The sequence below is a fragment of the Aristolochia californica genome, unplaced genomic scaffold, assembly GCF_029961685.1.
Source record: "Aristolochia californica isolate CCGP_79_NKW_82.1479 unplaced genomic scaffold, dmAriCali1.0.hap1 SCAF_4, whole genome shotgun sequence".
NCBI lineage: Eukaryota > Viridiplantae > Streptophyta > Magnoliopsida > Piperales > Aristolochiaceae > Aristolochia > Aristolochia californica.
In genome coordinates this window covers 1088683-1101427 of record NW_027182103.1, presented here as the reverse complement: position 1 = coordinate 1101427, position 12745 = coordinate 1088683, and the positions used below count along the sequence as shown (strand labels likewise).

The 12745-nt window shown below is 39.1% G+C and overlaps 1 protein-coding gene across 1 annotated transcript; it reads right to left on the bottom strand.

Annotated features, from left to right (window-relative positions):
- Window positions 1-7431: 7431 nt before the first annotated feature.
- Window positions 7432-11698, bottom strand: LOC137963911 (manganese-dependent ADP-ribose/CDP-alcohol diphosphatase). Its single transcript, XM_068811145.1, has 2 exons — window positions 11450-11698; window positions 7432-8575 (listed from the first exon to the last, which is right to left on the bottom strand). The coding sequence occupies exon 2, from the start codon at window positions 8527-8529 to the stop codon at window positions 7567-7569; it is 963 nt and encodes a 320-aa protein (XP_068667246.1). The 5' UTR covers window positions 8530-8575; window positions 11450-11698; the 3' UTR covers window positions 7432-7566.
- Between the last annotated feature and the right edge of the window lie 1047 nt (window positions 11699-12745).

Sequence of the window (12745 nt, the reverse complement as noted above, 5' to 3'; positions counted from 1 at the left end):
GATTTGACTCATTTAAGCCTTTCTCTTGTTTTCTTCATCCAACATCTGGTTTCTTTTCCAGTTTTCCTTCCCCTGTGCTCTATCTTTACTGTCTCTAAATGGCGACCAGGATCCTTTTCTCCTATACGGTTTTTCTCTTCTGCTTTGGTTCAGCTTTCAGTGGAGTGCTCTTCTCCATTTCTCCCTCGGACGCTGGTGGTCACTGTATCGCCTAAACTATGTTGAAAATCAACTTCAGTCCACTAAGAAGCCCAACCTATTTGAGCCCAAGGTAAATAAAAGCTCAAACTATGTAGCTTCTTAATGAAATGTTTAAGGGAAATTTTAATTTTAGAAGAGTGTAGAGGCAGCATGTCGTGAAAACAGAAAGAGAACGGGGCGAAATCTCTGAAGAGAAACAGAGAGGAGAAAAGAAAGGTAGAGCACCAGGGCACCAAAGAGGAGAACTGTGTCAAGAGGCTCTGCGTGAAGAGAAGCCGTGGCGAGTTTTTGAGACGACTTCGACTGCCAAAGGAAGCGAAGGTGGTTCACGGGAATACGGCCACAAAGAACAGTGTGCTGACAGTCACCGTCCCCGAGCAGGAAGTCAAGGAGCGCCTCAGCTAAAGGAGGTTCTTTCCCTTCAAGTTTTATTTATGTTTAATACTTTGTTTGTGTACTCTGTTTGTGGGTATGTGTTTGTCCACTGTGATGATCTGTTTTAGTATCTGGATTTAATAAATCAGAAGCTTTGAGGTTATGCATTGTTAAATTTCACTCAACAATTGGTATCAGAGCGGGACGGTCAGGGACAGTTGTTTTTTTTGCTGAAGCTATCTTAAGGTGCGAGCAGTAAGGTACTCTGGAAGGTTGTTGGTCAAACTTGTTCAGTATAGTCGAAGTTCTGCCAGCATGATGGGTGACCTTCAAGTGGTTGGAAGAATCAAGAAACTCAACAACAAAAACTACAACACGTGGTCAATATGTATTGAGTCCTACCTACAAGGTCAAGACCTGTGGGAGGTTGTTGGTGGCAGTGAAGTTACACAACCGGCAGCAGAAGATGCCAATGGCATCTTGCGAAAATGGAAACTTAAAGCAGGCAAAACAATGTTTGTTTTAAAGACCACAGTTGAAGAAGAAATGTTGGAGCACATCCGTGATGCAAAAACACTGAAGGAAACATGGGACACTCTTGCTACACTGTTCTCAATGAAGAATGATATAAGATTGCAACTGCTCGAAAACGAGTTGCTATCAATGGCGCAACGCGACATGACTATTGCTTAGTATTTTCACAAGATGAAGTCGACATGCCGGGAAATTTCAGAATTAGACCCAACAGCTCCTATTTGGGAAACTAGGATGAAGAGAATAATTATCCGTGACAGCTCCTATTGGGGAAACCAGGATAAACAGAATAATTATCCGTGGTGTGAGACCCGAATATCGAGGGTTCGTTGCCACTGTACAGGGATGGCCGACTCAACCATCACTTCTTGAGTTTGAAAATTTGCTTGCTAGTCAAGAAGCTTTAACTAAACAAATGGGAGAAGCCTCGCTGAAGGGTAAGGAAGAAGCACTCTACACCAGCAAGAGCAGAGGTACTTTCAAGCAATACACTGGCAGTGCATCTAAAAGGGATGGTGACAAGGTGAAAAATCACCCAGAAGAGGGAAGCTCTCATCTAGGGGGAGCTTCGAAGAATCGTGAAACTACTAGAAGGTTCGATGGCAAGTGTTACAATTGCAGGAAGATGGGCCACACGGCGAAAGATTGTTGGTCCAGGAAAAAGTTTTTTGAAGGTAATACTGCCACTCACAGTTCTCAGGAGGACAGTGAAGAGGGTTGGGATGTTGAAACGCTATTTGTTTATGGGGGAAGAAGAATTAGCTCTCACTGTAACAACACTTGAACAAATTGACTACAAGAATGACTGGATCGTAGATTCAGGCTGCTCAAATTATATGACGGGTGATAAACAGAAGTTACAAAACCTGTCTGAGTATAAGGGAGGCCGTGTGGTGGTCACAACCGACAACTTAAGGTTACCGATAACTCACATCGATAAGACTATAGTTACACCTCGGTATAATCCAAACTAGGTGCCACTTCAAGATGTTTATCATGTCCCAGGAATGAAGAAAAAATTGTTATCTGTGGCACAGTTGACATCATCAGGCCACTATGTTCTGTTCAGTCCCCGAGATGTGAAGGTGTATCGTGATCTCAGAATTTCAGAAACACCGACAAAGGAGGGGCGACGATTGGAGTCAGTCTACGTAATGTCAGCAAAGTTTGCGTATGTAGACAAGACCAGGAAAAATGAGACAGCAGATCTATGGCACATGCAGTTAGGTCATGTTAGTTATTCCAAGCTAAGTGTGATGGTGAAAAAGTTGATGTTTAAGGGGCTTCCTCAAGTAGATGTTCGAACAGACACGGTCTGTGCAGGATGCCAATATGTTAAAGCACACCAATTACCGTACGAAGAGTCAAAGTTTAAAACAAAGGAACCGTTAGAGCTAGTTCACTCTGATGTATTCAGGCCTGTTAAGCAACCATCAATTAGTGGTATGCGGTACATGGTGACATTCATTGATGACTTCTCAAGGTATATGTGGGTCTTCTTTATGAAGGAAAAATCTGACACATTCTCAAGGTTTAAAGAGTTCAGAGAGTCAGCTGAGGGAGGAGGAAAGAAAATCCGTTGCTTGTGCACAGACAATGGAGGCGAATACAGCTCAAACAATTTCTCCCACTATTTAAGGGAATGTCGCATACGTCATCAGTGCACATGCGCCAACACGCCACAACAGAATGGTGTAGCAAAGAGAAAGAACCGGCATCTTGCAGAGGTTTGTCGGAGCATGCTACATGAAAAAAATGTACCTGGAAGGTTTTGGGTTGTAGCAATGAGGACTGCAGCCTTTGTGATCAACAAACTTCCTCAATCAAGGTTAGGATTTGTTACACCCTTTGATAAACTGTGGAACATGAAGCCTACAGTTAGTTACTTTCGAGTATTTGGCTTTTGTTCCTGATCATCTATGGAGCAAGTTTGACAAAAAAAACTATTAGATATATCTTTGTGGGGTACGGCAGCCAGAGAAAAGGGTGAAAATGTTGTGACCCAATGAATGGAAGATGCTACACTTCACGAGATGTAGTATTCGATGAAGCATCTTCTTGGTGGTCCTCAGAGAAGGAAGTTTTGTCAGACTCAATAGAATTTGAAGACAAGCTACAACAGAAGATGGGGGAGCATACTGTTCAACTCCAATCAAGTTCAGGTGAATCAGGAGATCCAAATGATGATGATGTCGAGCAAGAAGTGACTCAGAGCCCTTGGCAAACTGGCGTGTATCAACAACCAAACGAAGAAGGTGGGCCTAGTTAAATTGAAGAAACCACTCCACAATTTCAACTCTGAAGGTCAACAAGAACACGAAGGCCAAATCCCAAATACGCCAATGCAGCCATTGCTAAAAAAGAAAATATGATAGAACCTGAGACCTTCGAAGAAGCATCGCAGAGCTCTGAGTGGAGGACAACTATGAATGAAGAGATCGATGCACTTGAGCAAAATCAGACTTGGGATCTAGTGCCAAAGCCAAAAGATGTGAAACCCATATCGTGCAAGTAGGTCTACAAGATCAAGCGTCGTCCAGATGGGTCAATCGAGAGGTACAATGCACGATTGGTAGCTCGTGGTTTCTCTCAACAGTACGGGTTAGACTATGATGAAACATTTAGTTCAGTGGCAAAACTTACAACCGTGTCCTACTTGCACTGGCAGCCAACAAAGACTGGAACTTGTGGCAGATGGATGTGAAGAATGTTTTTCTTCATGGAGAGTTAGATCGGGAGATCTACATGATTCAACTGATGGGTTTTCAGAGCCAAGATCATCCTAAACAAGTTTGCAAGTTACGGAAAGCACTCTACGGATTGAAACAAGTACTCAGAGCGTGGTATGGTAAGATTGCTGAATTTTTAACGCAAAGTGGTTATTCAGTAACACCTACAGACTCTAACTGGGGATAATGAGGCAGAAATTATTCAGACGAAGAAGAATTTATCAGTTCGTTTCCAGATGAAGGAACTTGGTCAGCTCAAGCACTTTCTTGGTCTAGAGGTTGATCGCACACAAGAAGGAATATTTCTCTGTTAACAAAAATATGCCAAAGATTTGTTGAAGAACTTCAAAATGCTTGAATGCAAGCTGATTTTGACGTCGATGGAACCAAATACCAAAATGTGTGCACATGAAGGAAAAGATTTGGAAGATGCGACGATGCATCGACAATGTAGGTAGTATGATCTACTTAACCTTGACTTGACCTGACATCTCTTATGCAATTGGTGTGATGAGTCGGTACATGCAAGATCCAAAGAAGCCTCATTTGGAAGCAGTTCGTCGAATTCTGAGATATGTGAAGAGTACAATTGACTATGGCCTTTTGTACAAGAAAGGTGAAGATTGCAAGCTAGTTGGCTACAGTGATGCTGATTATGCAAGAGATCATGACACCAGAAGGTCAACAACTGGGTATATGTTTAAGCTTGGGTCTAGAACAATTTCTTGGTGTAGCAAGAGACAGCCTACGGTATCATTGTCAACCACTGAAGCTGAGTATCGAGCAACAACACTGGTAGCTCAAGAGAGTACATGGTTGATACAACTGATGAATAATCTACGTCAACCAGTAGATTATGCAGTTCCTTCGTATTGTGACAATCAGTTGGTAATTTGTTAGGCAGAGAATCCGGTCTTTCATGCAAGAACTAACCATGTTGAAGTGCACTATCATTTTATCAGAGAAAAGGTTTTACAAGAAGAAATTGAGATGAGACAGATCAAGACGGATGATCAAGTTGTGGACTTGTTCACAAAGAGTTTGAGTACAGGCAGGTTCGAAATGCTTCGCTGTCAGCTCGGCGCAGTGCAACTATTGAGAGCTGGTGTTGAGGGGGAGTGTTGAAAATCAACTCCAGCCCACTAAGAAGCCCAACCTATTTGAGCCCAAGGTAAATAAAAGTCCAAACTATGGTAGCTTCTTAATGAAATGTGAAAGGGAAATTTTAATTTTAGAAGGGTGTAGAAGTAGTGTGTTGTGAAAATAGAAACAGAAAGGGGGTGAAATCTCTGAAGAGAAGCAAAGAGGAGAAAAGAAAGGTAGGGCACCAGGGCATCGAAGAGGAGAACTGCGTCAAGAGGCTCTGCGTGAAGAGAAGTCATGGCGAGTTTTTGAGACGACTTCGACTGCCGAAGGAAGCGAAGGTGGTTCAAGGGAAGACAACCACAAAGAACGGTGTGCTGACAGTCACCGTCCCCGAGCAGGAAGTCAAGGAGCGCCTCAGCTAAAGGAGGTTTTTTCCCTTCAAGTTTTGTTTATGTTTAATACGTTGTTTGTGTACTCTGTTTGTGGGTATGTGTATGTCCATTGTGATGATCTGTTTCAGTATCTGGATTTAATAAATCAGAAGCTTTGAGGCTATCCATTGTTAAATTTCACTCAACAAACTAGGCGCAGGTAATCAACCCAAAAACCATGGCTGCTTTCAACTCTCAGATTTTGTGATAATAGAACTATCCATTCAGAGACCCAGATTGAGTTTGTATCAAATCGAGTAGTAGTTTGATTGTGTTGAATGTTTTTTCAAACTGGGTCATTGCTGAAAGCAGGGGGGGCTCGATGAAGGTGACATGGGCGTCGACCGGGACTCTCCCGCTGGGAGTGGACAGGAACTATGAGAAGGTGAAGATGAAGCTCTGCTATGCCCCCATTAGCCAGAAGGACTGGGCATGGAGGAAGACCAACGACGACTTCGGCAAGGACAAGACCTGACCATTTACAATCCTGACGAGGCCTTACAATCTGAAGCAAGAGAGCTTCGTGTGGGTGCTGGAGAGAGACGTGCCGACGGTAACCTACTGCGTCCGTGCGTACGCTCTAAACGCCGCCGGCGATCAGGTGGCCTACGAGCAGACGAAAGATGGCGGGACTCGAGTAACCTGTTCGAGGTGAGACAAGGCTCCAAGTTCAATTAGACCCGATTCAATCGGATGTTCTGGTTTGGGTTTGATAGCACTAATATATGCTATAATTTGATTATAATATGTAATTTTAATTAATTAAATAATAAATATTTAATAATTATTTTTTTAGCAATCTAATATAACTATCATTCCATCAAATGTTGATTCTACCACATAAATAAATTTATTGTGGTATTATTTGAATAAAACTTAGTTTTTTATAATTTTCTTATTTTTACCACTCTAATGTGACAATCAACTCATCAAATGGGTCACTATGGGTCCCAGAATTTATAAACTAATGAAACTTAAATAAAAATTTTTGGAATATTTTATAAATTAAAAATAAAGAGAAATGAGAAGAATTTTGAAACGAGGGAGATGATAATAATTGACCATTATAATAAAATTGTCCATGGCCTTAACATATGTTATAGTCAAAAGAAAACATTACAAACATGAACATATGATAATGTGATGCCATGTGGTGCATTATGGACATTAAGGCTCAAAAACATGTTAGCAACAAAATGTGGCTTAAATACACCAAGTAAACATATTTTAGATATATAAACTATATTCTTACTAAGATATGCAAAATTTAATATTTGAATAAAACTTTGTTTTTGACAATTTTCTTATTTTTACTACTATTTTTCTTATCATCAAAAGTTGATGTTTCAATGCAAATAAAGTGTTTTATTGTGGGTATTATGGAAGTGGGTCACCTAAGTTTCATTATGCTAGAACAGGATCAAAAGTGTCAAGCAATTTGCCAATGATCATTGCAGGATTTTATTTTTTTATTTTTAGGGCAGTGGAGAAAGGTTGCTATCTCCTCCCTCCTGTTTCTACAAAACCCACAAAGGAAAGGGGATACCTCTACCTCCCCAGGTTTGTATGAAAACAAAAGGGGAGGGCACTTCTCCTTTCCCCTCATCTTCCATGAAAATTGAGGGAGGGAAGGTCTCATAATTTTATTTTCCATTCTAAAATTCAAATAAATAAAATGTTCAGATAAGTAACTCATTAAGGTATATTAACATGGAGGCCATGCTTGTACTTAGGTTCTAATGGTACAACAGTATCTGAAAACTACCTAATATTCTGCTTTGTTAATTATAATATAAGTTTTCATTTTTACCAAACTCTAATGAGTATAACTTATGATATTTTTTTTTCTGGAATTGATCATAGGTTCAAGACAATGGAGCACATAAACATGAAATCATCTCTGCGGAAGTTGATTCTTCATAACTCATAGGAACATCAACAATCTAACAAAAGACTATCATGCAGATTGGACCAAACTCAAAAAATGCAGGGTGGATCCTCAATGCCATAAAAGAATACTTGTCATGAGTGTTCAAAGTGAACAAACTGTGAAAGAAGAAGTAAACTAGGGTGTTGACACTTTCAAGTAACTGAAAATTCAATTCCAAATTACAAGTCCATGTAATTGAATGATTTTAATCATGCTAATATACAACTTTATCTACATCATTTGAGCAAGAAAAGGGAGAATTTACTTGCAGATAGGTCTCTCATGAAGTAAACAACATTTCAGTACTAGCCATCCGATTGACGCCTGAAAGAAAAATTCGATCATGGTAGACATCCACATGCCCGAATGCATCTGTCCCTGGAGGACATTCAAGAGCTGCTTCAAGCACCCGATGATGAATCCCATGCGTATCAATGGAGTAGCCACCTTTATGATCATGGCCAGCAAAACAAGCCTTCACACAATTGTATCTGTGTATTAACTCCATTACTTCATCATAGTTCCATAATAGTGCTTCAGGGGAAGCAGATTTTGGATGCAAAGGTAGATGACAACACACAATAACCTTCTGGTTGCACATACTTGCATCTTGCAGGATACCCTCAAGCCACAGCAACTGTTCCTTCCCAACAGCTCCATTGAACATAAGGTACCTTCTTTCAAGTTCCACTAGCCCTACAGGACTGTTCTTGTCATTGTTCGGGTTCTTGGTTTGTAAAATTTGCATTGCCTCTAATGCATTGGGGTGATCCTCAGGCCAACCAATAGCACTAATGTCATAAGCATCAAGTACTACAAATCTGTACTCTGGTGAGGGAGTAAAATCATAATAAGCTCGGCCATAGAGTGAAGGCAACTTCAGCACTTCCAACAAAGTTTCACGAGGAAGGTTGTAAAGACAGTGATTGCCTAGCATGTGGTAAATAGGCCTGTGGAAATTGTTGAATTCAGTGATGACTTTTTGTATAGCTGATCGAGATTCTGATTTCGGACAAAACCCATCAATAATGTCACCAAAATTAACACAGAATTTCAGCTTCCCATGATCGTTCCAGTTGTTGACTGCTCTTCGTAGGACCTGAAAGCTGTGTCTGTAATATCGAGGAACACCAAGGAAGGAACGCCCATCAGGAATATCAGCATATTGCACATCGGTTATAACCCCGAAAGAGAAAAGAGGCTTCTTCCCATTTAAACTAATGTAGCTTGTTGTGGAGCCCATGAGACAAAATAAGTCCCTCAAGAGGTCATGCACTGCAGCAAGCTACCTGCAGGCGTATTTGAGGCAGCAAAGAAAAGGAAATGTCAGGTAAACATTATGTTTATCCCAATTGACATGCAAAAATATGACAAACATCCCAAATAGCTGAAATAAAACAGGGATTTTGCATTCTTCATCTATAATGTGACCATTTAAACATCAATGACTCTTCAACCAGTTAAACCCAATTGCAGAAAAAACATAAGCAAAGTTACTTCAAGCATCGTGGACAACAAGTTATGGTAAAGCATCAGAAATCCATTGAAGGTGTTTTATTCAGAATCATTTTCAAATAAGAAAAAATTCAGAATCAAAATGATGGGATAATTAAATGGCCTTATTCGGGTTCTACTATAATCACATTTTAGGTAACAACAAGAGCCAAATACAGGGGAGCCAGCTTAAGGATTTTATCATCTACCTAATTACCCTTATTTTTCAAAGTTCATGTTACCTAGAAGATTGTATTCTCTAAGTTTCTCCTCCTTGTAATAAATTTCATCTTTTTCTTTCTTCTTTTATTTGGCAGCACCAAGATGACACTTGACAGTTCATAACTTGCCTCCTGTAAATAATAGTTCCCCTCACAAAACAAAAGGTCTCAAGTTGAACATGGAGCCAACTCTGGAGCATCTGATGGGAAATGATGAGAAAATGGTGATTAACACAACATATGAATTGACACTGTAATTCGCAGATCAATGCTCCATGGCAATGCTACTGGTGAGATATATTTACAACTCACACTACGAGTTTGGTGATCAACATAGGAGAAAATGCATTTCTTCTCAGATACTGGGATCAGAAATTAAATCACTCAGTGCAAAGATGTACAGAGAAATCTTCTAATATCCTAACCGGCCTTTTTGAGAGGAAGTTGTCAATGAATGAAGAAATTATGAGATAACTTTAAATAATGGTCCTCTAGAAACCTCTACACGGCCGATGAGCTAAGGGCCCACCCATAAAATAAATAAATAAATTAGAAAACCTAACTCCGTCCCCACCCCGCCCCATGACAAGGCTGATTTTTCAACCCTGTCTCTACCCCACAATCCGTCTGCCTCCAGCCCCGCTCCATCCCAAAATGGGGTTGATTTTCCAACCGCTTTCTTGCGCATTAAAAAAATGGCATGCTCATTAAAAAAGTGTCTCATGTTTTTAAACAAGTGACTAAATCTTGAACTCATTACCCTTTTGAACATTAAAAAAGGTTTAAAAGGTATATTGATTATATATATATGATATAGCATATTTACGCAGGGACAGGTTTCTGCAGTCCCAAACCAGCAATAAGGATTTGAGGTCACCCAGTCCCCATGTTTTGTGAGGCAGGGCAGCTTCCCCATGAAACCTGGCCCACTGCCATCTCTATTTCCAATGAGCTCACAGAATAACATTTTTGGAGTCATCTTTGACGACTGTCAACAGAAATGAGAGAATAACCAATCATCAAACCACTCAAAGGAGCCCAAACCTTGGCTTGGGTAGCATTTCAGGGCACCCACGTTGTTCTATACTCTTGTTGTAGCTGGATGCTCCTATTTCCATGGTGAGCTTCCGGCAAAGATCAAATTCCACATATCAAGAGAAGTTGACCCCACTAATTTTGTGCTTGAAGTCTTGAGTTTGGCTTTAAACTTTAGACCTTGAGATACATTTACTCTTGAAGGTGAAGTATCTTAAATACTTACATTTTCGAGTTGTTAGTTCAATTATGTTTTGTTATCATCAAAAGCAACATGGGAGTCAACCTACGGTCAACAATAACTCTACCATATTTTGATTGTAGAACTTCTACGCCCAAGAAGTATTTGAGAAACCCCAGCACTCATAGTGACAATTGAGTCTATGTGTTTCAACGGGAAAAACAAACACCAAATGAAAAAGGTAAACAGCTTGTTGGCCAGCATCAAATAACATTCAATAGATAACACTACAGACATATAAAAGTGTTGGAATGACTTGTCTTTAATATACATGCTACACCTTCGCTAACAGACCGGTCTTTTGGCGCAATGGTAAGTAACATGGTATCAGAGCAGGTGGTCTCGAGTTCGAGTCCCGCTCCCCCCGTTTGTTTCGTCCCCGCATAGGTGGGACTTTGTCTTTGTTTCGTCCCCGCATAGGTGGGACTTTGTCTTTGGCCGTCCCCGTATAGGTGGGATTGTGCATTTGCATTTGTACACGGGTGTTCCCCGTGCGGGGGAGTGTTGGAATGACTTGTCTTTAATATGCATGTTGCGCCTTCGCTAACAGACCGGTCTTTTGGCGCAATGGTAAGTAACAAGAAGGTGACAAGATTTAGTTCAGAGTTGCTCCCTTGGAGTTCCAATGCCTACGGTTGCTGAGAGTAATTGTAACAGGTTGGTAGCAGCTAAAAACTCTTGCACTACCTCTCAGGAAACAAATTACAAGGATAACATGTAAATTGCATTTAGCCACATAAGATGTTTATCACTATGAACAACGAACCGTGGAATTTTTTTTCACAATGATACAGATAAAAGAAATTAGGATGACGAAGAGAAAAACAAGCAACTCTACAACGTTTATTAAGGGGATCGAGTATATCTAAAAGAAGAGGTTTTTCGTTGCCACCAAAAGTTACTCCTTCGTTAGAAAGTTACCAAATTTTGGCAATATACAAACTCATTTCGCATTGAACTATCTGCCCCACAAACTACGTTCTCTCATTGATGGGCTTCAAATAAAACTCGTAAAATATCCCAATAATGTGGTGAACCTTCGACCTCTCATTTCTGAGTTCACACAGAATGAACCATAAAAGCACGTAGATTCGACGATTTAAATATCATGAATATCAAATGTTTATTTAAGATTAATCTAATAAGAAAAGATTCTAGCGGGATCGACTTACACTAATCCAGAGAATACGATTGTCTTGACCCAGTTTCCGCTCTCTGCAGAAAAGGCACGCAGAGCAAAGGAATAAGAAGAAGCTTGCTATTGGTTTGAATCTGTAAGGTGCCGTCGGACCTTCTATGGCCCCCGCCCCCGAATACAGGGAGTTTGTTCTCGTAATTTGCGACTGAAAAACGACAGAGAATTGTAATCGCTCTCTTCCTCGTGTATATACCGTGGCTGTACACCAATGGGGTTGGTTGATCTTGCCATTCTATCCCCCTAAAAAGGAAAATCTGGCGTCGTGCGATCGGTGACTCTGGATTTTCGAGTTTCTGACGATGGATAGCCTACGTATTACGTAAAATTATGAAAAACACTATAGAAAATTTAAAAACAAACCACTTTTGGAAAGAGAAAATGAATCTTCGTTATAAGATTATCAACTTTCGCTATAAAAAATATTTTTTGTACAATATATGCAAATAAAATCTGTAAAATAATAATTTCACTGACATATTGTACAGATAAAATAAAAATCCACCTTTTATGATGGAATTTTATATAATGGTGAATTAAATTTATTAAAATTTATTTATTTTAGATGGAATTTAAAACAAAGAGGATGCCAACAACTTATTATCTCCCTCTTGCCATTTACTAACTATATAATCGATAATCACAAACAAAACTTATCTAAAGAAACAATAATATGGTTTTGAATATTGATGAATTTACTTTGAAGTGATGAGTGATTATCAATAATTTATTTAATTATCTCATTATAACTTATAATGAAGTCTTTTTCTCGACTTAGAAATTTTGATCTCTTTTTATCCGTTAAAACACTTTGGAACTGTTCGTGCCGCCATAGAAAATAAAACGATATGCAAATTATTATTATTTTTATTATTTTTTATTGGAAAATTTTAATCTAATTTTTTTTATGTCTGTGCCGTGCCGCTGTAGAAAACAATGAAAAAAATTAGCTATAGAATTTGTATGTATACTATAAATTATTATTTTTAAAAAAATTGATAATATATATTTATATCCAAGTTATACTTAATTTGTCTATTTGGATAAAATTTATTTCATAAATAATTATAAAATATAAACACTAATTTTTTTCATTAATTTTACTATCTAATATTAAAATAAAAAAGAGCAACTTAAAAAATTACATGAAATTTATCTCTCTCCACCTTTAGTGTGTGTTTGTGTCAGCTAGAAAGTGTTGATATTTTTTTTTTATATTTGTGCAATTTTTTTGGGAGAACAAAAAAATTTGTTTTATTTTTTAATTTATTTC

Bases quoted from the DNA above. Each gene is read 5' to 3' on its own strand.
- LOC137963911 (XM_068811145.1), bottom strand. From the start codon at position 8,529: ATGGGCTCCACAACAAGCTACATTAGTTTAAATGGGAAGAAGCCTCTT.